General features: G+C 39.7%; 1 protein-coding gene across 1 annotated transcript in view; it reads left to right on the top strand.

Annotated features, from left to right (window-relative positions):
- Nucleotides 1-25,476, top strand: part of FGF14 (fibroblast growth factor 14) — a 411,408-nt gene extending 385,932 nt beyond the window's left edge. Inside the window, exons 4-5 of the mRNA XM_010578301.1 lie at nucleotides 21,363-21,561; nucleotides 24,127-25,476. Of these exons, the coding sequence (XP_010576603.1) occupies nucleotides 21,363-21,561; nucleotides 24,127-24,266 (339 nt within the window). The 3' untranslated portion in view covers nucleotides 24,267-25,476. The remainder of the gene's footprint in view (nucleotides 1-21,362; nucleotides 21,562-24,126) is intronic.
- Nucleotides 25,477-25,967: the final 491 nt, after the last annotated feature.

Genomic DNA, 25,967 nt, shown 5'->3' with positions numbered 1-25,967 from the left:
GGAGACAGTCCTCCACGAACTTCTCCAATGTGGGTCCTTCCCACCGGCTGCAGTTCTTCACAAACTGCTCCAGCGTATGTCCCTTCCACGGGCTGCAGTCCTTCAGGCACAGACTGCTCCAGTGTGGATCCCCCACGGGGTCACAAGTCCTGCCAGAAAACCTGCTCCAGCGTGGGCTCTTCACAGATCTGCAGGTCCTGCCAGGAGCCTGCTGCAGCGCAGGCTTCCCAGGGGGTCACAGCCTCCTTCAGGCTTCCCCCTGCTCTGGCGTGGGGTCCTCCCCGGGCTGCAGGTGGAGATCTGCTCCCCCGTGGACCTCCCTGGGCTGCAGGGGGACAGCCTGCCTCACCGTGGTCTTCTCCACCATCGGCTGCAGGGGAATCTCTGCTCCGGCGCCTGGAGCATCTCCTCCCCCTCCTTCACTGACCTGGGGGTCTGCAGGGCTGGTTCTCTTACATGTTCTCACTCCTTTCTCCGGCTGCCGTTTCTGTCTGTCCCAGCAACTTTTTTTTCCTTCTTAAATATGTTATCCCAGAGGTGCTACCACTATCGCTGATGGGTTCAGCCTTGGCCGGTGCCGGGTCCGTCTTAGAGCCGGCTGGCATTGGCTTTGTCGGACACGGGAAGATTCCAGCAGCTTCTTACAGAAGCCACCCCTGTAACTACCAAAACCTTGCCACACAAACCAAATACAGCATGGTTACTATGTTGGTTCTCTTCAAACCCAAGTGTCTTTAACATTGTGATTACAAAAAAAATTTGTTTTGTAATTTTCTCCCTTTACTTGTAGAGAGACACTTGAAAACTTTGATGAATTAATAAGGAGATCAAAAAACAAAGGGAAAATGTAAAGGATCTCAAATATTTTTAATAATTATTTTAATGTTATTCCATGCTTACCTAGAGGCAGACATCGTTGTGGGTTTGGATGTTCACATTTGGAAGAAGGTGTGCCAGATAACCCAATAACAGTGTGGTGCTTATAGTTTGTTCAGTGAAACCTGGACTTACAGTCGAGCGCCGTGTTCTGACCTAGAAGTGGTAGCATCTCTATCTCCCATTAATACATTATCTCTGACCACCTTTTTATATCACTGGTATGTTTAAGCACCGAGGCATTCAAAATCCAAAAAGTGCATCACTTGATGCTACATAGCAAAGAGTTTTGTGCGTTGGGTGGGTTAGTTACTGCCTGTTCTACTTCAGGAGTTTCATATATCTTTCAACAAGCACTTGTAAATCAGTTTCATGAACTGGAACTTAAAATCAACGATTTCGTAAGGTTACTGCCTGGTATCCTGTAGTTTTGGTCTCATGCACTATTTCGTATATTTAGATTCTCATCATAATAAACTGTGTCCCAGCCCAAAATATCTCTCAATGTGTTTGTAAGGAAGATACAGAAGAACCAAAGCACATCTGCATTGCTGGAGGAAGAACCTCATCTAATTCAGATTTCAGATGAGCTCGGAAAGACAGAGCAGTGATGCTGAACCTGGTATCAGCAATATTTAGGGACGAGAGACGCAGTAGAAGGGAATGTTTTAGCAAGGGATTGCATTTGAGGAGATATATAATTTTTAGTACGGAAAAAGGGCTCATTACTTTGCCAGAACAGATATTTAAATGTATTGACTTACTGAATCAGGTGATAACACTTGCTCTGTAATAAATCAAGTGTGAGACTTTTTTGCCATTGAGGAAATAGGGATCTGGCTTTTCACAAAAAAAAGTTGGATCAACTTGTAGTATGAGGAAAACAGAAACACAGAATAAAATACAAATTTAATGGAACAATAGGAAGGGACTTTTAAAACTGTAAAACAATCTAAGACCTTTTTTATACTTCATTATTTGTGTTCTGGCTTTAGAAGAGCTGCTGTAATCTCTCTTTTTTTTTTTTTTTTTTAACAGCACAGCTGACCTAGTTCCCTTCACTGTCACTCACATCATATGCAGCTAACTTACTCATGCAGAGTAGTATTTTGTGAAAGCAGTTATCACTTTGGAATAAACATCTCCGCTATGAAAGCATAGGAGAGAAATGTTTTGCCTTAGATTAGGTTTCAAATCTCTGGATTATAAATTTAGGTGTTTTGGCAGTTTTCAACTGTGACTTTATCAGTGGCATTTATAGATGAGGTCATCTCCATATCTGCTTACAGGAACCTGCATTGATAAATACCTGGAATACTTCACAGAGTACCTATCTTCAAATAACGGTGTTATGAAGTACAGTTATTTATATATTTTAGTTTAAATATATGAGCGTCCTCCTAATGTCAGGTATACTAATTAAGGTTATTAATCTTTATAAGTGTTTGTTGGTTGGGGCTTTGTTATCCAAGGCGGTGGGGAGTTTTTAAGACTGCTGTTTTATTCTGTGTAAAATAAATATAACAAGCACTCTCCTGGGGGCTGTAAGGCCTCTCTGTTCTTCGTGAAGAACAGTTGCTCTGTAAGAAATGCATCTGCAGCTTCTGAGCCTTAGGAAGAATTAGAGAGTGCCCAGCAATAGGGATTCAATTCAGATAAGATTATCCGTACCAGTAATTGAAAGTTCCTGATTTTCATTTTAATAAAATAAATTATAGCTCATAACATTTTATGTTTCATTAAGTAATTTCATAAATGAGAGTTATAAATATTATATTTAGACAAATAAAACATTGATGATTATAAATTATTCAGGGGTACTTTTACTCAGCTTTGAAATATGCTCTGTCTATTTGCCATTCTGCTCATTGGCCCTGAGGATTGACTTCTGGTAGAGGTTTCAGCAAGTCAGAAAAATGTTCATGCCATTAAAATAGAGAAGATTATGCTAATATTGTAATTTTTGCACTGCATTTCATGTAAAAGCGTGTAAACCAGAATGTTATCAAAGAACAATTTCCCCCTTTTTGTCCATTTACTATTTCTGTTTTCCTTTTGAAGCAGTAAATTATCACGAGAGAAAAACATGTTTTGTGAAATACAAGTGGTAATTTACTTACTTTGAACTGTGGCGATACCTACAGAAGGCTGTTACCCTGAGATGTAAACAAAGAGTGACATATGAACAAAAATACTCCCCGTAAGTTAGAAAGATGTAAAAATTCAGTTGCTTGAGGACATGATTTTAGAAGCGAAATCTAATAAAAGCATAATAAAGAAATGGTCGAGATAATGAAAGCCTGGTATCTGCTGAGGTTCAGTGGAGGGGGAGAGAGTCTATTTTAATATTCAGAAATTGAGCCGTGACCCAGCCAGGAGCAGCATCCTTCACCCACCCACCCTGGCTGGCGGGCTTGCCTGGAAGAACACGAAAGCAACTGATGTTGAACATCCATCGTGGCTCAATGGTTTCTCCAGGGGGCTCAGGTGACGGCTTACCTCTGCCATCTGCTGTGGGGATTTCCAGGGAGACCCCAAACCCCAGGGTGTGGCTGGGCATCCCCCAAAAACGGGGATCTGGCTGTGCACCCTCTGGGCAGGGACCAGGGGAAGAGGCTGGTCCCGGAGAAATGACCTTTAATGACATCCCTTTAGTGTCCTCACGGTTTGACCTGTTTATGCTACATTTGGGGCTTTAATTGACTTCAGGGCCTTTGAAGCCCTAAAGAAGAAGCCCTAACAAGACTAAAAAGTCCAGGGAAAGGAGTGTAAATAAATGAATCAGGCAAGGTTTTTATTTTCACTACCTGTTATTCTTCACTCTTTCATTTCTTCCTTTCTCTTTCATGAAGAAACCGGCCTGCATCTGGGCACGGTGCTTATTTTTTCCTGCCTCTCTCCCTGTTACTGATCCCCCCAAAGCGTGCCGAATACCGGAGGAGGCAACGCTCACTCTACACGTTGGCAATCGCTATTAGGTGATGGTGGGCATGGAGTTGCGCTGATGTGAACACCCGGAGAGCCGTGTCATGTATTTACTGGTTGGTACTTGGTGAAATCTCTGGCCAGGGGTAGCTGTGTAGTTCTTCCCTTAACCTCAATTTAAAATTTAGAGTTTAACCGAAGAGAACGACTCACCTTCAGTTTTAAAAGCAAATACGCTTTTATCAGACATGCAGAGCCAAGTAAGTAAAACATTAATTCTTATCCCCCAATGAGGACCCCGAGTATTTTTACATCAATTTGCCAAGCAGTGTAGTATTTCAAAATTTTACCTCTGCTTTGTAGCCCAGTGTAAATTAGGTTTGAGTCAGTCTTACGTTTAATAGATACACAAGCTGAGGCACCAGATAACTCTTCGGTAAAAGGTATGCAGACTGTGGGTGTTGTACAAGTCATGAGCCTCAGAAGTGTCAGGCAAGAGACAGACAGGGTGTGGGTAGAGAAGGGGTAATTTTTTTTCTCAAATATTGCACCTCTTTGTTATTATTGATAAGAGCAAATAATGAAATACCTGCAATAGCATTCTGGAGGCAGTGATAGGTTAGAAAAATAAAGCAGAGGGGATTTTTTCCCCCCTTTTCTTTGTAAGCATGGCTCCATTTACTTAATTTCAGTTTCTAAAATAGCTTTGCTAACAGGAATTGATCGGCTGAGGCTGGGGGCGGATGGTACTCCCCTGGGTGTCACTGTGAGCAAATACACAGCTCGCTTCAGAGCTCTGAAAAAGTGGTTTACACAGAATTCGGCCTAATTTTACGGTCACGGGCTGCAAAATGTCTGGCAACTTGGTTGCCCTATGGACATAGCCCTTCACTTCCCAGATCTAGATGAGCGTCCTGCCTGGGTCCGAAGGGCCACAGCGTGTCCGGACTGGAGAAGCAGGATGCCCTCAGGCCCACCCATCCTGTATGTTTAGCACTTTTGGACCTGTGCATTTACCCAGTGTCTCAGCCCGTATGAACTTTCCTTCCAATTCATATGACTGAGCCCTTTGAATATCTGGACTTTTTTTTCTCTGAATTTCTGTAGTCTCATCACGCAACTTTGTCCCATGTCCACTCCTCCTCTTTTTCCAGGTCTTCCCAAACTAAGTTTGAACCTTTTTTTTCTTTTCTTCTGAATTTCTCCACATGCTTTCCTGCTTGCAAACTTTGTTCTCCAAACTCATTTAGCAGATTCCCTTTTTCTTAAACACTTGCACTGCTGAAACACCAGCAGAAAATCTTTTCACCTCCACACTAAATAGGTTTGGGGGTTGATTTGCAACCACAACACTGCATCGCATTTGATCTGCATATGTTGTCTGGTTTTAAGTTAGATAGCGAAATACCTAATTCTACGTTAAGCATTGTGCAGCGGGTATAGACGGGGCAGCACAGGGGTAACACTCCTGGGGCTTCCTGAGGAGGCACAACATTGGCAAGCGGTGCATTTTAGCTGGACTGAAAAATGGGACTGATTTTGTGAGTTTAGGGAAAATCGTTGATGTGTAGATTTCCATAGTTGTAGGTTTCCACAGTTGTGTATTTTGGGCATCAGAATTCCTGGCCTGATTTTCAGAAGCGCTGAGGCTGCTGAGAGCGGAGGAGGGGCTGCCCAGCACTGTGCGGCTGAACGTCTGGCCTCCAGGTATCGCTGCTAAAACGATAATCTCATAATCGGAGACCGCCTTTGAGAATGTCAGTTTTAATCTCAGTTTCTCAGGTTTTCCTAGCTATAACATGTACTCCAAAGGCTTTTTTCCAACCTATTTGCTAGTAATGGTGGGTGGACTTACTAGTATAGACCTTTGAAGATACAAAGCTTGACGGAAATTAAAAAAAAAAAAAAAAAAAGATAAAGAAAAAAGGTTTTATGTTTATCTTCTTGTGAAACACCGGTTTTGTTATCAGTGTAAATCACACACAATGTAAACAGCATGTTCTTGTGACCGCTGGGGACTGAGCACCTCAGCAGAAACTGTGGACACAATTCACGGTGGCTCCCTGTTTTCTAATTCTTGGTCTCATGCAAGGAGATAAGAGAATTAAAGTTCATTCTCTGAAATTGGTGACTGGTGCAGGCAGGGCTATCCAATGCTTCCAATTTCATATTTGCTGGCAGCATCGGTTTAATTGCTGCTGGTTTCCCAGAAGCAGCAGAAGCGACACACGCCTGCACGCACACGGGCAGCAGCAGCGCTCGTCTTCTAATCGCTGGCAGAGCACGGTATCAGAGGGTTTCTTCTTTCCCTGAGCAGTCTCATTTGGAACTTCACAGCCTGTTCCTGGCAGCCAAACGACCTGCTCGGCACCCTGAGATTTCCCAGCTATCTTGGTGCTTCCCACTGGCACCTCTGAATGCTTGGTGAAATACTGAATCTGCAAGGTGATGTAACGGTAAAGATGACCGGGTCTTAAATGCCAAAGAGATGTTGCATTGTCAGGAATCCACACAAATTGTACCACGAACCAAGCTCCGTTTAAATGTGGATTTAAAAAGAAATGTTTATTTTTTTCCTTAATATTAAGAGTATGTGTGATTGTTTCCAAAAAAACCAGCACAATTGCTGCTGTCGTATTGTTTTAAGCACTAAGAGGTCTGATAGATGATTGTTAATTACTTAACAAGAACATATAACAATTGTCTTTTTTTCCAGCTGTTTGAGACCTTCAGTGTATAAAGAATTAAACCTGGATTAGCCAAGGGATGTATCTGTACTAAAACACTGTAAATTATGTAGTAGAAAGTTACTCACATTTCCAAAATAGCTAGATGTTTTGGATTTTTTTTTTGCTTGTTTCTTTGCTTTTAGTTAGTCCAAAAGCACAAACAATTAAAAAGACGTGACAGACAAACTGAAGAGGCAGAAGAAGACGGGTGTTACCTGCAGTAAGTTTTATACTCTCAATTGCATGTTCTGTTGGTTGGTTTCTCCCGTAATGCCTCTGCAAACTCAATTTTGATGCATGAAATACAGCAGCTCCAACCCTCTATGACCAGACTTGGTCTCCTTACTGTTATTTTCCCACAAGTCTATACTCAACCCATTATAGAAATCAGATATTTGAAAAGAATAATAGGTAATAATAGTTTCTAAACTCAGTGCTTTTTTTCAGTAGCTGTCTAAATTCTTTGCAAAGGAATGGAAGTGTCATGAACAAAGTCCTGAGGAAATAGGTTAAAAATCACAGCTAAATTTCTCTTTAAAAAATTAAAAAGAAGAAGAAGAAGGAGAAAGATAACAAGGCAGCGTAACACAGAAAACAGTTTGGAAAATCTTCCATTTATTACAGTCAAAGCTCCCTTTCTTTGTCCACTCTTTCATTTGTTCTTCCACAAACCATTGGTTTTATGCATTTAAAACTGTGTCTGCTTTCTGTCCTTGCCTTGGCCCTTGGAGATCATGGCCACAGAAAGCGTGTTTCTCATTTACACTTTATTCCACTGCAGAAACAGCCAGTTCTGCAGGCTCCCCTTGTTGTCAGGGATGTGCCAGTGGTTGGAGCCGTGGTGGTCAGCGGTCCCTCTGGACCGTTGTGGGTTACTGGTGGTGAGATCAGCCCTGACATTCATTGAGTCAAACCAGCTGCTTGAGTCCCGGTCGAAAAGTTGTATTTGCTTGCCTCTTCAGTGGAGCTTGTGTATCTAAACCTCTGAGTTAAAGGCTACCTCCGTATTGAACGTATTCTGGTCCCTATATGGAAGAAATGTAGGGTTTTATTATACAGATATACACAATTGATTCCTTCATTCCCAAGGTCTTGTGTGGTATTTTATTTAGGTATTGAATGTACATATTGAATGACATCTTGTGTTAGCATATTTTCTGCAAATGAGAGGTGTATTTCAACTCTATTGAAAAGAAATTTAAAAATACTGCGGAACAGGAAAAATAACTCCCCTTTTCTCTGGTCCATCTTTTCTTTCCATACGGTGAAACATATTTGTGAATCATATGCATGGTGTTTATCTTTCACCGCCTGCCCCCTCTGAACAGGTGCAAATGTTTTTGTGAAAAAAAGGAAAAAAAAGGGGAAAAAAAATCTAACAAATCTGATGTCTCCTTTTCTGGCTGCCTGTTTGAAGTCTGCTTGTTTTAACTTTCCTTTTGATGAGGATATGGTTGAAAAACATGTTTTGTAAGGAATTATGAGCAGCAAGAAAAAAAAATCACCAGTTGACAATACAAAGGCAGCAGTACTGGGAATTTGGGGGGAAAAAAGAACACATCCATCTCTATTTCTGTATTTATACAAGCATGAGGACCAAATTCATTTGTGATGAGTAAAGTATTGAAAAATAGGCTCTTATACACAGTCTTACATGGGACTGCTTGTATCTAGGTGGACCAATGTCAGGGGTAGAAGCTAAAAGAAATGTAAACAAATCAAACACAAATTTAAGACTAAGCATAGGTGCTTTATCTGCATTTTTGCTTCATTTTAAGAACTTAGTGAACTAATTCAATAGGAATAAGAGCAGAACATATATGCAATTTTGATACATTTTACAAATACATGCCATGCAATGCCTTTGGGACACAGTGGGAGAAATTGGAAATCCAGATAAAGCTGAGGATAAGAGAGTTGTGTGTTTATAGCTCAAAAGATGAAAGTATAAGCAGGGAGTCATACCTTTGCCCCATTCAATGTCAGTTTAAGGTCAAGGTAAATAAATGCATTCCTCAGCGTATGTGGGCATGGCAACATGCGTGCAATCACTGTGACATTCTCAGGACAAAGGAGTTCATATGGCCCGTAGCAACATTTTAATGTGCTGGTGGCTTGATTATTGTGGGAGAAAGAAAGAGAACATACAGTTCAAAAGGTTCTTGAATGGCTTGAAGGAAATGGACAAGAAAAACGGAACGTGGATCAACAAATACTAAAAGACAAAAAATCCCACAATCTTGTAAGCAAGGAGGCACAATCTTACAAAAGTGTGGTCAGTGCTTCACGACGGGAGAGCAGTCAATGAACAGTTTGCCTATCTAGGAAAAGTAATTACAAGGAACTTTGCTCTGGAGGAATTAAGGCATAGTCTACTGGTGGGACACCTTTTTCTTTTCTGTGCTGATTTTTTTTTTTTCCCCTGCTCCAAGCTTCTCTCAAAATAACAAACTTGCTAGATCTTTTTTTGATTCTGTTATTTTTGGGTTTTTTTTCTGTTTTTTTTTGTTTTGTTTTGTTGGATTTTCTTAATGTCTGCGAGACCTGTGCACATACAGAAAAGAAGACAGCCATGTAAATACATATTAATAAAAAAGAATATAAAGGAACCAATGGGGAGGAATGACAGGATATCATCTGAAAAGCAAGTACAGAAATTTTGGTGAACTTCTTCCGTGGACAGGTAATCTAGGGATATACGTCCTTTGCCTTCGGCCACGATGCTGAAGTTTAGAATTAAGTTGTAGGGTGAAAGGATGTGAGTATGAGTGAGTGCGTGCGTCCTCTTGTCTGAATTTCCCTGCTTGGGGAAAAGCCCCTGGCCGGAGCTGGAGCTGGCAGGTGGACACGAAGGGTGAGGAAGACATTCTGGCCACGAGAAATAACACCTCAGCATGGGCACAGACTTGAGCATAGGCTCACTGCCATGGCGAAGGAGAAAACAGGAGTGTATAGGAAACAACCCCAAAGCTCTTCAGGTAAATTACGAGCAATGAAAAAAGGTGTAAGGGGAAAGTTACATGAGTTATCAAGGACCACTGGGGTCTGCAGAGCTAGGGACTAAGTGATAAATTAGTGCTCCTAACCCACAGGTAAACTAATTGCTCTCTGAAAAGGCAGCTGGTAATTTCAGAGGCATCACCAGGCATCAGGCGGGGGTAACCAGGTCACTGGCTGAAGTTCAGCCTCTTTCCAGCCTTTCTGAATTATCCCTTGCGGTTCAGCGTTTCTGTGCGGTATGGCTTGATGCACACCTTTCTTGGGAAAGAAAGATATGAAAGAATGTCCTCAGCTTTGGTGAACCGGTGAAGAACTTTGTTTCCAATGGACTTGGAAATGAAAATACCTGATATTTTCACCTCCGTGCTTTTTGCTTTAGAAATCAATAGGCTGTTTGTAAGACCTTAAAACAGTCTTTTCTTTGCATTCAGCGGTTCACTCCTGCTTCTTGCAGATGATGTAGTAAGGAACACCTTAATATGTGTACTGATTGTGTTTCTTTTGCCAGTCAAAGGTGGATTACAGATTGACTTGCTCTTCTGAGTAGGCTGTAGTTTTGACCTTGAGCCTATGCTTCCAATTGTTTTTATACACAATTCAATAGTAGTATATGTTTTATAGTTCAGTTTATCTTTGCAATTAGCCACTCAAGTCAATAGAGAATGCATTTTTAACGCCATGTTGGCAAAGAGGAAGATCCTCCATTTCTCAGGAACATAGGTGATGTAAATTCACTTCCAAGCAGCAGTAAAAGCAACCATAATCGTGAGTAAAACCTCATTGCTTTCTTGGAAACGTATTCACCACAGCTGAGGCTCTTTTTGCAAAACCTGTTGGGTGTGTGATATGGTGTAATGCATTCCGCTGGAAAGCAATAGGATATAGAGGAGTCAGTCCTCCCATTAGAGTTCTGTAGAGGCCAAAAAAAAAAAAAAAAAAAGCAATTATTCTTTTTTTTTCTTTTGCAGTCTCAGGTGCAAATTAGAAGGGTTAAAAGTTGGATATTTGTACATCTCATTATTCATCAGGATTGTTCATGAATAGATTGAACCTGCTCTAGGATCAATATGTTGTTATCCATGCAATATTAAGCTTTGACTTTCCACAGGACACCTACAGGAATGTGCTATAATAGACAATGAGTTAAGTAGAGGCTTGAGAGCAAGGGTCTAACTGATTTTATGGGAAATTGTCAGATTTCTAACACCTTGAGCAAGTAGTGGCATTGATTATCACCCAGTTGCCAGCAGCTATGGATAAAAATCTTGCTTTGTTTGTTGTTGTTATGAATGTTATTTGGTAAAACTATTTCCAAACATTTTTTGCAGTTCTGCAATGCATATTGTAACACAATAAAAAGCCCTAATCATTTGCTGCCACTCTGATTTTTATACCTTTATGGGTTTTGCCAGACATCTATATATTCACATTGCTCATAATCAACCTTTATAAGCTTGTTGCTAAAAGAGGAATTTTGTCTGAACATAAGGATGTATCTATAATCATCCTGCTGTTACCCATCCATAACAAAAACAAGCATCACTGCTGAGTGTGTGTTAGGAGTTGCATGTAATCATCTCCTATTTAATGAGATACGTTAAGTTTCTGCTTTTTTACATACAGTGATATACACAAAAGTGTCTGACTTGTTTCCTTTCGCCACTTCTAACTGGTTAATGGTGTGATGTCATTCCAAAAATACTTTTTAGTGGCTGACATTTTATTTCCCCTTAATTGTTTAGTTAAAACAGGAGACAGAATGGATTTTTTTTTTTTGTCTTTGGTATTGATTCGCTATACAGTTTTTGAACGTTTGGGTATGAATCTCTGTACTTTAAGGTTCTTCTGATAATGGATACTTGAAGTAACAGTTATGTAGATGCTGTGAAAATTAAATAATAACAGGAAAATATTTTTGGATCTCTGGATGAACTGAAATATATTAAGTGAAAAGAGACTTTTTTTAGTGAAAGTTACTATTTGCATATATATATATAAATATTTCCTGAACTTGCATTTGAAAGTACTAGCAAGAAATTCAAGATTTTTGTTTATATTCATTAACTTCAGGCCAGGCAACTTTGCTCCTGTGTTAGCTTTTCTGGACAGACATTATGTGGTGGGCAGCACTCCGTTGTGCATTGACTTTTTATGTTTAAGTAAGTGAAACAGTGCTGTAGACATCCATCTCTATGAAAGAATGAAAATGTGTAACAGGAAACAGTACAGAATATTTAAGAGTCTGTCAGCCTGTCAGGTTTTGGCCATCTTTAAGATTTGACGTCCATCATTTTCTACCTTCTCATTGGAAAAGGAGAGGAGGAAGGGGAACAGAGAATGGATTTAGGGCCCTTCGTCTTCGTATGTGAAAGCTGCTTTGGAAGGAAATGGGGAAAACCTGTTGAATACTTACAGCAGTGCTTCCACGGCTGAAGGACAAAGCTGGGTGAGAAGATGCACAGTGAAAGGAGCAAAGAATTGCTGTTTTTCTCCTAAAATGTGTGTTTGCTGGATAACAAGAGTTAAGTAACACATCTGAAAGTGGTCTCTGTTCCCTTTGCTTCCCAGCCTTCAGTGGTCCTGGGCTCGCCTCTTGTGTTCTTCTTATGAACACCCAGCATAAAACAGCAGAAGGACGACAAAGCGAAGTTAGCAAGAAATTCATATAATTGACCTACCCTAACTGAGTTTTATTCATTCCAGCCCCAGTCTTTTATAATAGTTGATTCTTTAGGCAGTATAATTCAGGCACTGAGAGGTCATTAAAAAAGGCTGCAAGCAGAAAAACAAGCTTACAACTGTAAAGAAAAAAAGAAATAAAAAAAAGAGTACACTAAAGTAGGCCACTTCTTATAACTTGAGTGTTCTTGCAACTTTTTCTAGCTTCTCAGCTTGTAAATGACACCCATTTAAAACTTTCATAAATTCACACATCTTTTGGAAGGAACATGTAGAACTGAAAGAGTCTAAAGTATACCTTAAAAAATACCTCTGAATTTGCATCTATTTATATTTACTTTTGCATTTATAGATAGTTATGGACATGTCATACTATCATACTCGGGGAGGTCTGTAAACACTGTAACAACACCAAATGTATGAAAATATACCGTCCCATCTGGCACTGTGCTATAGTAGCTAATTAATGCTAATATACCAGTTATGCAGTGGCAAAAACTGGAATCGGTTTTCTTTATCCAGCATTTCAGTGTTATTACAGAGGAGCAGAGATTTCGTGAGTGGTAAATGGTAACAAAGTCATCTTCCTTGGTTCTTTTTGGGTACTTGGTAATTTCAACCACTATTTTGCTTCTTTTCTTGATAGTTTATATTATTTGAGGCATTTGGATTACAGAAGATTGTCTACAGTAATGACTGTAAGTGTCTGGATAAAACTGTGTTAAAAAATGCCACTGTCATTTGGAAAGGTTCGGTCTATATCTGAGAGTACTCTGTATTCCCTCTGCATTATTCATCCAGGGACAGAACGGCGGATTGATGGGCGACTGGATGAGAATTTGTTCCCCAGCCCATCGTGGTTTGTTTCAACAGCTATGTTGTTAAATCCTTCCTTTCAGTTTCTTAATTTAGTGCTGTCCCATTTTTCCCTTGGCACTGACCTTTTCTATCTGAGGACCTGGTGCTGTCTACAAGCTGATGAATTATGGCTGTTCTGAGTGGAAGCGACTGGCAAAGATAGGCTGGTTTACTCACGATCTCCAAAACATCCCATAGCAGGAGTGAAAGAAAATATTCCCTACAATGCACGCAATTTCTCTCAGTCGTGCCTTGGGGTGTGCGCCTTTCTTGTTGACACTGGAATTCTTTTATTCACAGATGCTGTACAGGAGATAAAGATGTCTTTCTGTGTTGATACAGCAAGCAGTTATAGTTGATGTTTAAAGCTGAAGCCTTCAAGCAGATTTTTACTGCAAATTTGAGTCTTGAGGGAAGCTAGGTGCTGAGGATGAGGTGGGGAGGAGATTCTGCTCTTGGAGAAAGAATATCTCATTTCACTGGTACAAAGATTCTGGCTGCATTTTCTTTAAAACCAAGGATGTACTCAAGCCAGAAAATACTAATTTCTGTGAAAGTTCAGAGCAGGACTGAAGCAGAAAAATAACTTCACCCTCCTTCATATGTCTGTGAGGATGAAGGAGGATAATATACTTGACCATATGCTATAACGTGTGATGGCTGTCGATGGGCTGCAGCCCATTCTAAACCCATAGTTACAAATTTGGCTTATCACTAATATTTCTAAAATTCATTTTGCTTCTTTTATTCAGGTGAGGCAACACTATTTTAGCAGTTCTTCTTTTGGAACTTTTCTTGAAGTATTCTAGTTTTGGTACATAAATGCCATAAAGACCGTTTGAAAAACTAGTAACCTTTTCCATGCTGCTCCCCCAAACCTTCTCTCGAATTTAAACAACCTTGATTCACTCGCTCCTAATGTGAGGGTCATAATTCAGATCTGCATGATGGGCTTAATTTCAAAAACATTCGTTCACTTTTGGAGTCAAACTGTACAACCTTAAATAACATGTATCAGAACCGCTTATATCAAGGAAATTTTGTTCTATTTCAGCCATGTCCCACTGAGTTGATGACTCTGAATTGTAGGTACCCATCAAAAGAACATAAATACCTGAGCACTTCTTGTGATATAACACTAACTTCTGCGTGGGTGGGGAGAGACATATATAAGACTGCTTCTGGCTAGTGTATATAAGTAATATTTTGGGATCATTCTTGAAGTTATCATTTCAAATATGCTTTTATCTGACATCATTGTTTAGTCTTGCAAATGCTAAGTTTATGGAAGTGATGAGTATGTGCTCTGCCTTCCATACAAAATATTATTGCCTTTAATAAACTGTAGTTTAATATGACCATAGCTGCTAGTTGTAAGCAAAGCAACACTTCTTCTGTTATGAAACAAGGAAGTTTTTGTAATCCAAGCTGTTTTATGTTCTGTTTCAATCTGGACAGAAAATGAAGCCAAATTCAGCTGTGACCAATACTGTCTTAAACACACAGAAATCTGTTCAAGCTATTTTTTGTTAGTTTGTCCTTCTGTATGCTATATGGCTTTTATTCATGACCTTATCTTAGGTGCTCATAAATGCACCTGAATAAAAGCATTGCTACATTATTAACATTACCAGTCATATCCTTGCTAATTAGAAACCCAGTTAAATCAGTGCTAATATTTCCAATAGCACTGATTTACATTTACTTTCACCTAAATTTACTCAAAAGTTGTGTTTTGTTTCTTTACAAGCAGTGATATTCACATCTTTGGGTCTTTTAAAAAGTAAAAAATGAGAGACAGTAATTATAGCTAAAAGTTTTGCTTTTATACACTGACATCCTTATGGCACTCTCAGTGATTCTTTAACCAGCAAGAATCATCCCTGGTTTTAACCTGCGTGATATCAAGTCCTTTTTTTTTTTTTTTTAATTTTTATTTTTTTAAAGTGCACATGTTTGGGAATCTTCCAGAGAACAGAAATAACACTAGCTCTGAAGAGCCAATAACGGTGTTCTCTGACTGTTGTAGTCTATTAAGGAAATTTTTCTGTCAGAAGACTCTAGAAAGTATGTGAATGAACTTTTGAGCATTTGCTGCTTTCATGGGGCGGCTGTAGGACCGGCAGGTTCATCTATTACTGCTTTTTATTTTGAAGCTTTGTTGGTAAAGTCCCTGCAAGGTTTGTAGTGGCAGCTAAAGCCTCATGTTCCTCGCTATCTTACTTGGCCAGTTTGCACATAGAAAATTCTGCCAACTTTGCTTGGGTTTATGTTTAAAAATTATGTTTGTGTAAGGGGGCTTTTGGGCCCAGATCAGCTAAATGTCTTCTGAACATACAGGGAACATAATACCAATTTCTCCTTAATCCATAAAGTACCTAACCACGTACTTCTGGGTTTTCTGCCATTTGAAGAGGAACTCCTGAACAAGATAATTTTGAACTGTAGCCTTTTGGGCAGCTTAAGAGTTGGAAAAATTTGGTGCTATGGATGGGAAATCTTGTGTAAGTCTTTTTTATTCTTTTACACCAGCATTTGTCAAATAGGTATACCGTAAGAAGGTAGTCTAACTCACCTAATTCAATGTGCAGCAAGTCAGAGAAATATCAATTTAGGTATTTTGCAGTTCTCATGTGCAGGTGAAGCCTCCAGATCTTGCAGGTCTTGCTGCATAAATACGTCTATGATAGGCCTTTTGCCCTTCCACAGCACTGCGGCTGTTTTCTGGGCTCTCGTCATTTTACACCTGGATTACTCCAGCGTCCTCCCCTCCTGCACTGATAAATACAGTGCTACCCCCAGCACCTCTGTTCAGAAGTCTGCCACAAAGTTCATTTCCCGGCTTCGTTATTTTAACTGTCTTTCTATTCTCTTTTGAGTGCCTTCTCGTTAAACACGAACTGCTTCTTTTCAATGTTAAGGCCCTTCATGAGTCATTTCCAACCTTTCTATCCACTATTAAAATGTTGCTTCCTTCTTTTGATTCCTGTGTTGCTAGCCTCTAACCCCCCAAATACCTTTCTGCTGACTCTGTGCTGCTTTTCTCACTCTGCAGAAGTTGCCCATAAGTCTCCACAGAGCTGGTGTTGTCCTCTCTCCAGGCTTTCCTTAAAAATCCTTTGTCATCATTCCTACAAAAAACGTTCAATAACCAGCTACTAGCATGCTGATATCATTGCTTGAATATTTGGTGGGGTTTTTTTTGCCCTGTATCAATCACTGTTTGGATTGAAAGGTGTTCACATCAGGCAGACTCCACTTGGTTTGTACTTCCAAAGCTCTGAGGTCCTGTTCCATGACCTGGACTTCTAAGTGCAAATACTAAATAGTATCGGGGTTTTTTTACAGTGCTTGATTAGACTGGCTGTTCCTCGCCTGGCAATCTCTTGGAGTTTGTCTTGTGGTTGTGTTTTCTGCTTGGCACCAAGGAGAAGCTATAGCTAGTTTTTGCTGCCTGGTGTGATGACCGAGTCCCGTCGTGCCCACCTCCAGGGGAATCCACTGCCTCCTTATTTGCTGCTTGCTGCAATTCAAGAGGCTGACTGCTAGCTGTGTCACTTCTGTGAGCTGTAACTAGAACGATACCCTCCTTTCCTATATTTCAGAATGAAACACAAATTTAAAGAGGCTTGAAGGTTCAGGAGTGGAAGGTAGGAAACTTCTGTGGAAGCCCTTGTCCTTGGAACGGCCTGGTTTGATGACCGTGGTAGAGAGGTGGTCTTACGTTGTCCCGTGGAAGGTTACTTTTTGTTCAGCCCTGACAGTTCATTATCGATCGACTGACTTAACAGAGATGTAGTTTGAAATTGCAGGTGTTCATGTAATTTTTAAACAATATCTAGAAGCTATATGGCTAGCTGTGTTGTCATGCTAGTTTTTACTTTGCAACTCTGTGGTTTGCAGCATAGGTGTGTTACCCATAGCTTCATAATGATTTCTTCTTTCTGAAAGCTGTAGTAGAAGAACTCCGTACTTTGTGCAGATTATTTTAAGTGAAAGACCACGGCTACAAATGGATATGTGCAGCTTCATTAAACCTAGCTAAATTGAACAGACTAAACTGTGAAAGCCCAGCAATTGGAAGTTACACTGATAACTCATTCTATTATTTCCATTGACTCAATGACTTGTGGGACAGTAAAGTTTGCTGTACTTTGATTTTGAACTATAGCCATTTGCTGCTGTGCTGTATTATTGATTAGCACGGGGGCCTAGCTTCATCGTGTCAGACTTCAGCCTCTGACTGACAGAAAGACATTACTTGGTAGGGAATTCATCTCAGTTGTCATCTGAATTGTTTTCCAACAATCCTTATATCTCCATGTTGACAACACACGTGACCTGGGCTCCTTCGTTCAGGCATTCCTAAGTTTGCGATGTGGATACTGGCTCTCTTTATTTCATTTGTGTTTTGTTGTTAAATGAAAGTAGACTCTGACACCACCGCATGCCTCCATGAGCTAAGGCTCTGTTATGTTGTAATACTAAAGTGCTCGAGTTTTGGCAACACTGGTGGGAACCCCAAAACTAAGAACTCCCCAGTGACAGAACTTTTTGATTCCAGGAGTTTGAACCCACAACCTGTGCATTGTGATACTTATTAATGCTACAGCAACTGGGAGAATTAAAACATCTCCAAAGAGGACTCACATCAAGCAAAAGCTTGATGGGAAGCTGGCAAAAAAATATCCAAGTGAAAATTCTTCTCAGTAAGGTGCAATTTAATACATCCTTCACTTCTCTAGGACCCAGGAAGCTGTATCAGATTGCAGTTTACAGCCAAAGCCCACTCCTGGGGTGTTGGAAATTGGCAGCTGGTATATACTTTATTTTTCAAATGTTGCTTTGACAGGAGAAAGCCACCTTTTATGTAAGACTACAGGTTAAATCTGGGCACTGACCTTGGAAGAGAAATCCTGAGCGCAAGTTCTTGTTTGCGAGTCATGTCTGGTTTTGCAATTTGTTCATTCACTTCCAATAGAAAATGTAAAGACCGCCCTACTCAAAAAGTCATTCTTGCAGGGAAGATCTAAATGATTCATGTCAGCCAGATGCAGATTTGGATTCCTTCAGGTTGAATACAGATAGGCAGGTAGCCTAGGGGAGTGCCCTAACCATCGAGTTTCTCTTATGAAATACCATTGTACTGACTTTCCCTCCAGCAATGGATTTGAATAGTCATCTGTGGATGATTTTTTTTTTTAAAGCCGCTGCTGTTAGCACATTAGTCATTTTCTGAGAGTTCTTACTGGGTTGAGCCTTATATATACAGATCTAGATTTGGCCTACATGCAGACACAGCATTTTAGGTGTCGTGGCTGCTTTACTGGAGAAAATACAGGTGCTTACAGCTTTTCAGCCAGCTGAGATGGTGTCTGAGGCAAGGCTTTAGACGTCACTCTTAACGTAGAAATACTTCGTTTCAACCTGAGTCCCAGGGAAAGTGCCCATTTCAGAAGTCCCTTTCTGACTAATTCTTTCCTCGCAGGAACTGATGGTTGCAGTTCAGCGTCGTCATCGTCAGGTGCCTAATTTTCGTTCATGAATACTTTCCACACCGGCGGATCTGTTAGCCTGCTTTAATGTAACATATATTTAAGTGACTTTCTGACTGAGAGTTTATCCCAGGCAGAATTGCATCCTGATATACTGGGTGAATGCAAAGCTATCCAAAGCACTTACGCTACCCAGACATCCAGAGTAGGATAGCTGCAGTACTGTCGGGCAGAATACAGTATTCAGGTTTGGCTCTTCCCCGTATGAAAAAAAAAAAAAAAAAAAAAAAAAATTTAGCAGACTATTACTATGCTTTTCATAACTAAGGGGTTGTAATGATGCCTGTTTGCCCAGTCTATCAGTCTGCATCCAAGAGTAGCCAAGTGACTGCGTTGGCATCGTCCATTTTTTTGGCTGGGTAAAGTAAATACCTACCGCTTCATACGCTGTGCACTGTCCGAAACACCACCGTACGTGCCAAAGAAATGAGAGGGGAAGAGCCAGGTTTGATTTGGGTGGGATATGATTTGAAGGAATCATGTTTCAGTGTCCTAATGGATATTGTTTGTGAAAACCCACAAATAGCATTTACAGGCAGCCAACCATCTCTAGTACGGAGGGGCACGGAATGAAAAACGGCTTTTGTTTATAGCAAAAAGTGAGTATTGGCTAAGAAGTAGTGTTTATGGTAATTGAGCTTTACAAGGAAGTAAAACTTAGTGGGGAACACAGGGGGTAGCATTTGCAGTGAAGCAGGTAATAAGGAGAGTTGTGTAGGCATTTCCTGATTAGCTCGGCTGTTTCAACAGCTGAGGAACATGACTCACATGTAAATGCTTGTGCGAGGCTTTAACAGGCATTCCCTCTAGCATGCCACCCTGCCTTCTGGTTTTATTTTGAGTCTCCTTGAGCCCTGCTGTGATTTGAAATCAGTGGAGGAGAAAGGAGAGTAACACAAACAACAGATGTCTTAAAGTCTTGGAACAGAGAGAGAAAAAGCCCTGTGGCAAAGGAGAAGGTGCAGTTAAGGTATTTCCTGTCCTTAGTTTTCTGTGCCTCTAGTACAGACCGTATTTGCATTTCTGTATGTGTCTATATATATCTACAGTTGTGCACAGAGGTGGTAAAGAAGCGGTAGTGCAAAAAGGCGGCCATGGCACATGTCAGAGAGTATTTTTTGCATCCTGTAAATGAGGGCGACCCAGAGACACTAAGTGTACTTGCAACCTATTTTAGGGCAGGTTCACAAACTATTTCCCAGTTGCTGCTTTTAGTAACTGCTTTTAGTCTGTGGCTGGATAAAATGCACTAATTCTTTTTATTTGAAGTTAAAAGATGCTCCATAATTGTGAAAGCAAATAGGATGCCTGGTGTCCGTCAGGACAGCTTTGCTTACAGGTGGTAACTTAAGACGTGGTGATACAAATAGTGTGTACCCCGAAATATTAGGAGAACTGAGTTGTGCACTAAGTGACATTTAGTGCAGATTCAGAAAAGTACTTTGTCTGTGCTTTCTGGTATGGGGAACTGTGTCTTTAAGGATTTTGATTTCCAGAAAGGAAATTTGTGACAGAAACAGCTGTGAAATTCTTGCAATATATAAGCAGCTGGGAATGGCATAGAGACCCTGAAAACGCCTTACCTGCTGAGTGTTAACTCAGTACTGCATGGGGCCAGGAGCAAAGAGAAATGGAAAACAAAAAAAAAAGCAAAAGAAAAATACTGTGAATGGAGAAGTAAAAATATATGACACTTCCAGATTTTTACTTCTTGGGAAAGATAACTGAAAAAAATGTTAAAAAGAGGATTCAGGGCTGAGAACTTTGTGCCCTGAAAACTTAGCAAGCTACCGTCCACTTTTCCACATCTACTTCCTCCTTTTATGTCTTTTATCTTCCACAGGTTTCAGCAGATGTGTCCAAAGACAGAAAATCACATTCACACAGAATCCTATTTTCTCATGATATTTTAAATGTAATTTTATTTGCTTATTAACTTGCTTGTTTTTTTTCAAAGGCTTTATGTAAACTCAGTTTCAACATATGTTCACGCTGTTTATTTTGTTGCTGTTACTTGTGTTATTTTTTAAAAAAACTATTTAAATTGTTATTTGGCTACTAGGCTACAGAAGTTTGTGCTTAGGTTAACCTTAGGTAAGAGTTTAGCACAACTGCTCTCTTACTGAATGTGACTTCTGAAAAGCATTCCAGTTTGGGGATGAATGCTGAGGATGTCAGTAGGAATTATTTTTCTTTGTACAGAAATTTGAACATCAAAATAGTGTTTTCCTGTGGTGTTTCAGGCCATGCGGACTCTGGGAAATGATATATATTTTAATATGTTGGTAGCAGCAATTTTTAAGCATCAAATATCAGTTGCTATAAACCATAGAGGGAGTTTGTTGCATTTAGTATGTTCAAATGGAACAACTGTTTTCTCATTAATGCTGTTTTAGCACAGACTTTCTTAATCATTACAAGGATATCCTATCAGAAAAATAAGCACAATAATAATTATGCCTGTACTTTAGTGTTTTTACGCCCGTCGCTTCCTCTCTACTTTGAAAATATACTATCCCTGTTGCACAGATGGGAAAAGAGAGGCATCCATGGGAGGTGAAATAACTTCACGTGGAGGTAAAGTGTAAATCTTCTTCTAGAGGAAGAAGGATCTCCAGGTCTCAAAGCAGAACCTTATTTTATAAGTCGTATATCAAACTTATCAAGAGGTATTTGTAAGTTAACAAAACAGAAGCCGCACGTTCGAGACATCATTTAACATTTACTTTTCCTCCCACAGGAACTTTTTACGCCAGAGTGCAAATTCAAGGAGTCTGTTTTTGAAAATTATTATGTAATCTACTCATCCATGCTCTACAGACAACAGGAGTCCGGGAGGGCCTGGTTCTTGGGGCTGAACAAAGAAGGGCAGGTCATGAAAGGGAACAGAGTGAAGAAAACAAAACCAGCAGCTCATTTTCTACCCAAGCCATTGGAAGGTGAGGCTCAGTCCATTGCTGGCAGATCCTCCTATAAATGTCACAGGAAGAAGAAGGACTGGTTTCTAAAATACCCGTTGTGAATGTGTGTGCCCTGCACAGGGGCCATTCCAAATGACAGTCCACAGGATTCATGGAGCGGTTCTGTGCTTCAGCATAGTGATGCTAGAAAGGGCATATGTAAGCACATTTTTTCCAGGGATTGAGAGGTCATTTTGCAAGAAAAGAAATCTTTTGTGGAAGGGCATTGTGCTGTTTTTAAAATATTCTTTCGATAGGGATATAAGCTGTTGTGAGTCTTGCAGTGAGAAAAGAGTCCTTTCATTAAGCAGAATGAAATAATGGATATTGTAGGATAATTCGGAGTTATAAAGGGAATGGATGAAATGTCAGCATTTCAAAGTAAAAGCTTTCTAATACAAAACCCAAAGGTGTCTTCATAAAATAAATCATACTGTATTACTTGGCCAGTTGATGTAATGCACATAACTTGTGTAAGTTGGCCTGTAAACCAAGATAGAAGCAAATAAAAGTCATACTAACACACTAAAATGATGTCACACATTATCTGAAAAATACATTAATTTATCTCTTGGAACTTTTGGGTTATCCTATGTATTCTGCAGGCCTTTATAAACCTATGCTGCTTTTTGCTTCTTGTCCTGATGGCACTCCAAATTTCAGTGATATTATTGCTACACATAGCCTCAGTCATTCTGAAAATTATCTCATGACTTAACATCTGAAAACACATACCTGAGTAATCCTTTAGTTAGCAGTCCCATTTCTTTTAACATTTTAATTTAAAATCTATGATTGAAGGATCAGTTTGTTAAATGCTTTAGAGTTTCATCATAAGGAAAGAATCTGAATAATCCTATGTTTGAAATCTGAAGAATCTGAATAATCCTTCATATTTGAACTCAGGTTGATGCCTTCGTGCTTTCTTCATCCTGCAAAAGCTTACAGTATTTTCATGAGCGCTCAACAATATTGACACTTTATATGTCAATCCCTTTATATTAAATTATAACAATTGTAGGGAGGGAACGTCAGTGCATTTTTAAAAGCAACATCAATTCATATGGATTAGGAAAGAAATTACTTTTTTCATTAATGTTTGGATGGTCAGACTCTTACCAGAATAGCTTAGACAAGGCTTAGAAATAACTTGCTTTACATTGCCCATGAGAGTCATCAAATATGACAGCTCCACGATATAAATCCTTACTTTATAGTTCCATCTCATGTTATTCAACTTAATATTTTTGTAGGTCACAGTGTTATTTCATCAAGCTCTTTTAATTAATCAGCAAAGTGTCCTAAACACAGTTATGGGGGCACTCTGAAGACCTAGATCATAACCAGCCTTATGTACTCTAGAGAAGATGTTTAATTTCAGACTTTCAGAAGCCATAAAAGGATTTAGATTATGTCATTGGAAATGTTAGAACAAGTATTTGATTAGTTAATGATGCTATGGGGCCCTTCATATTTATTATGAAACTTCACACCATTGAAGATCAAGGTCAGTACTTTTTGATGCTCCTGCCTCCTACTCTAATTAGCCAAGGGATGAAGGGATTGTGCTTTCTATGGCAGCACACAGCCAGTCCCAAAATCATAGTGTGATGATTAATTCCTTTGACTGCTTTGACATCTCTTTTAACCTTGCTGTGATACAAATAAATGCTACTGAAGTTAGATATAAGTGGAAATACTACCTGATTCAGTGACATGGAAAATGAAATTAAATTATCAATCTCAAAGGATTTAAAGTGGTTAGATAGGGACTGAAGCCCGGGGCAAACTTTTAATTCCTCTGAGAATTCAGTTAATAGTTTAATTTGGATTTTTCTGCACTTCTACATTGAGTGGAGATCAGTGGCTACTGCATACATTTTTGGAAAGGAGGAAGTAAAAACCCCAAACCTCTGGTGTACTCTCCACAGCACTGCCCTGGACTTTTCTTCAGCACACACCTGAAGAGAGCACGGCCAACCTCCTCAGATTTGGGAGACAGATGTACAAATAACTTTGCAGAACTGGACCCAAGCCTAGTCTTGCAACGTAGGACTAAAAAGGAACACTTAAGTCTAGACAACTGTATCTTATGATCCTATTTGTTAAACACCATCTGTCTTATCATATTTTACTTCTAAAAACTTGCAGGATATTTATTTAAGGGGTGTGTGTATATAAATACGTGTGTGTATATATATATGTACATTTTTGCGTGTCTGCCTCATGCAAAGAAGAATTGTAGTTTTTCATTTCCAGGGCTTCTATAGTTTCCATTAAACAAGCAAGCGTACAGTTTCCTACTGTGTTTTTAAGTAAGTCAGATACAGAAGAAGTGAGAAATTTGGAGGGTCAAGCAAAGCTATCAGTCATGCAAAACAAGTGTCTGGCTAAGTAAATAGTTTCCCTCGCATGCAAGAAAGACGAACATGGATTATATTACAATATCAGTTAGTGTAGAAAATTAATCCTATCTGAGATGAGCGCTTAAATGAGATGATACATTCTTAAAAATGTCTCTCCTCTTCTCTTTTCTCCCCTCAGTTGCCATGTATCGAGAACCATCTTTGCATGATATTGGAGAAACAGTGCCAAAGGCTGGGGTAACTCCAAGTAAAAGCACAAGTGCATCTGCAATAATGAATGGCGGCAAACCAGTTGTTAACAAGAGTAAGACGACATAGCCAGATCCTCACAGGTGTTGTGACTTACTGAGTCCCGAGTACAGTTGAGCGATTTATCCTTGCCAGACTTCCCCTCTGCAGTGTCTGTGGATCAGCTTGCGGCGAGTCACAGACTTGCCCGTTGCTGTTTCTGAACTGAGTTGTTTCAAGTGGATAAATCTCAACATGTAGCTCCACCCACAACAAGAAGACACCTGGATGAACCAGCTAAACTCAGACCATGGAATGCCCTACCAGATATTGGAATGCCTTTTTAATATCTTTTCTGTGACTGTGACACTTCATGTGAATGACATACTTCACAAGTACACTTGATACCTTGCCTGCTGACAATTGCCCATAATCCCTTTTTGAGTCCAGTTTCAGCAAAATCCATGTGTTTAAGTTCTATTTTGTAGCACACAAATAATCAAGTAATTTCTAGTTAGATGCTGTAAACCTGTGCTATTATGGATTTCTCTTCTTCCCTTTTTTATAAGGCTGCTCGCTCCACTGTCTGTGACCTTTTGCAGGGATTGTGTTTCTCTATAACTTAAGTGTTGCCGATGGCTTAGTTTCGAAAGCAATCAGGGAATCAGGAAGCCTTCAAAAATCTATTATTACAAATTATATCTATAAAGAATAGGATTGTTGTCTCTGGCTTACAATATTGATTAAATGTGAATACTCTTTAGTGACAGATACTGTGCTTCTGAGGTTGGCATTATAGTGGAGGGAAGAGTGTCAAACACAACCAACAGGAAGTTTTCTGAAACGAGTGTTTGGCATCCCCCTATAGTTTCTTTTTGTGTGTGTGTTTTATACATATCACAGGCTTACTGGTAATGGTAACATTTGCCTTGCCCAGCGAGCAAGACCCACTCATTTTTGGGAAAGTGGGTCCAAAGAATTTTGTAGGCCTTGTAGGCCTGAATTAAGGCTCATTTTTCATCTACTAAATCTTCATTGTTTGAAAAACAACCACCACCAATAAAAAAAAAATAAGTAAGACTAACCAGAATTGTGCTACCTAAATCCATTTCAAATATAATCCTTTCCTGTTTTTAAGGAACTGAACTTAATGCCATTGTTATTTTTGGCTGAATCCCACACCTACTTAGCAAAGCATGGGCAAGGATGTTGTTGTGTTCTTTTTTGCAGCACCAATGCAAAGGGTAGTTACAAATGATAGTTTAATATTTCTGGTGTTTTAAAAAAAAAAGTTTTAAAACTGGACATATTACAAAACTTTATTTTTATTTTTAGCTAAGCATGCAAAGTCCGTTCCTATGTATCTCACTGATATCCCAGTACGTACCTCCACCCAGCTTCCTAGGATAATATGCCCACCAAATTGCTAGATTGAAGGTGCCTTGCCTTGATCTCTGTATACTGTACTTTCTCCTACGTGATCCTAGAAGAAATCAAAAACACTATAAAAATTGAAGCCTTGGATCATATAACCAGAAACATCAACCCTTTGAGTTTGTCACTTGTGAACAGTTAAACCAATGTTGGGGGGGCGAGGAGGAAAGAGTTAGAGAATGCCACAGCGATGCCACTGAAGTGTTGCACGCTTAGTCACAGGCTGTCAGAAGACAAAAAATATGGGTACTCACTCTCTGTATGCTTAAGAAGGTATTTGTTTCTCCGAAAGGGGAACAAGGACCAAACTGTACCTCAGTCTGGAAAACTGTGTGGCAATGCTCTGTTGGCCTCTTG

The sequence above is a fragment of the Haliaeetus leucocephalus genome, unplaced genomic scaffold (genome assembly GCF_000737465.1).
Source record: "Haliaeetus leucocephalus isolate CR32 unplaced genomic scaffold, Haliaeetus_leucocephalus-4.0 Scaffold626, whole genome shotgun sequence".
NCBI lineage: Eukaryota > Metazoa > Chordata > Aves > Accipitriformes > Accipitridae > Haliaeetus > Haliaeetus leucocephalus.
Note: the sequence above shows the minus strand (reverse complement) of the source record. Positions and strands in the feature narration are given on the sequence as shown.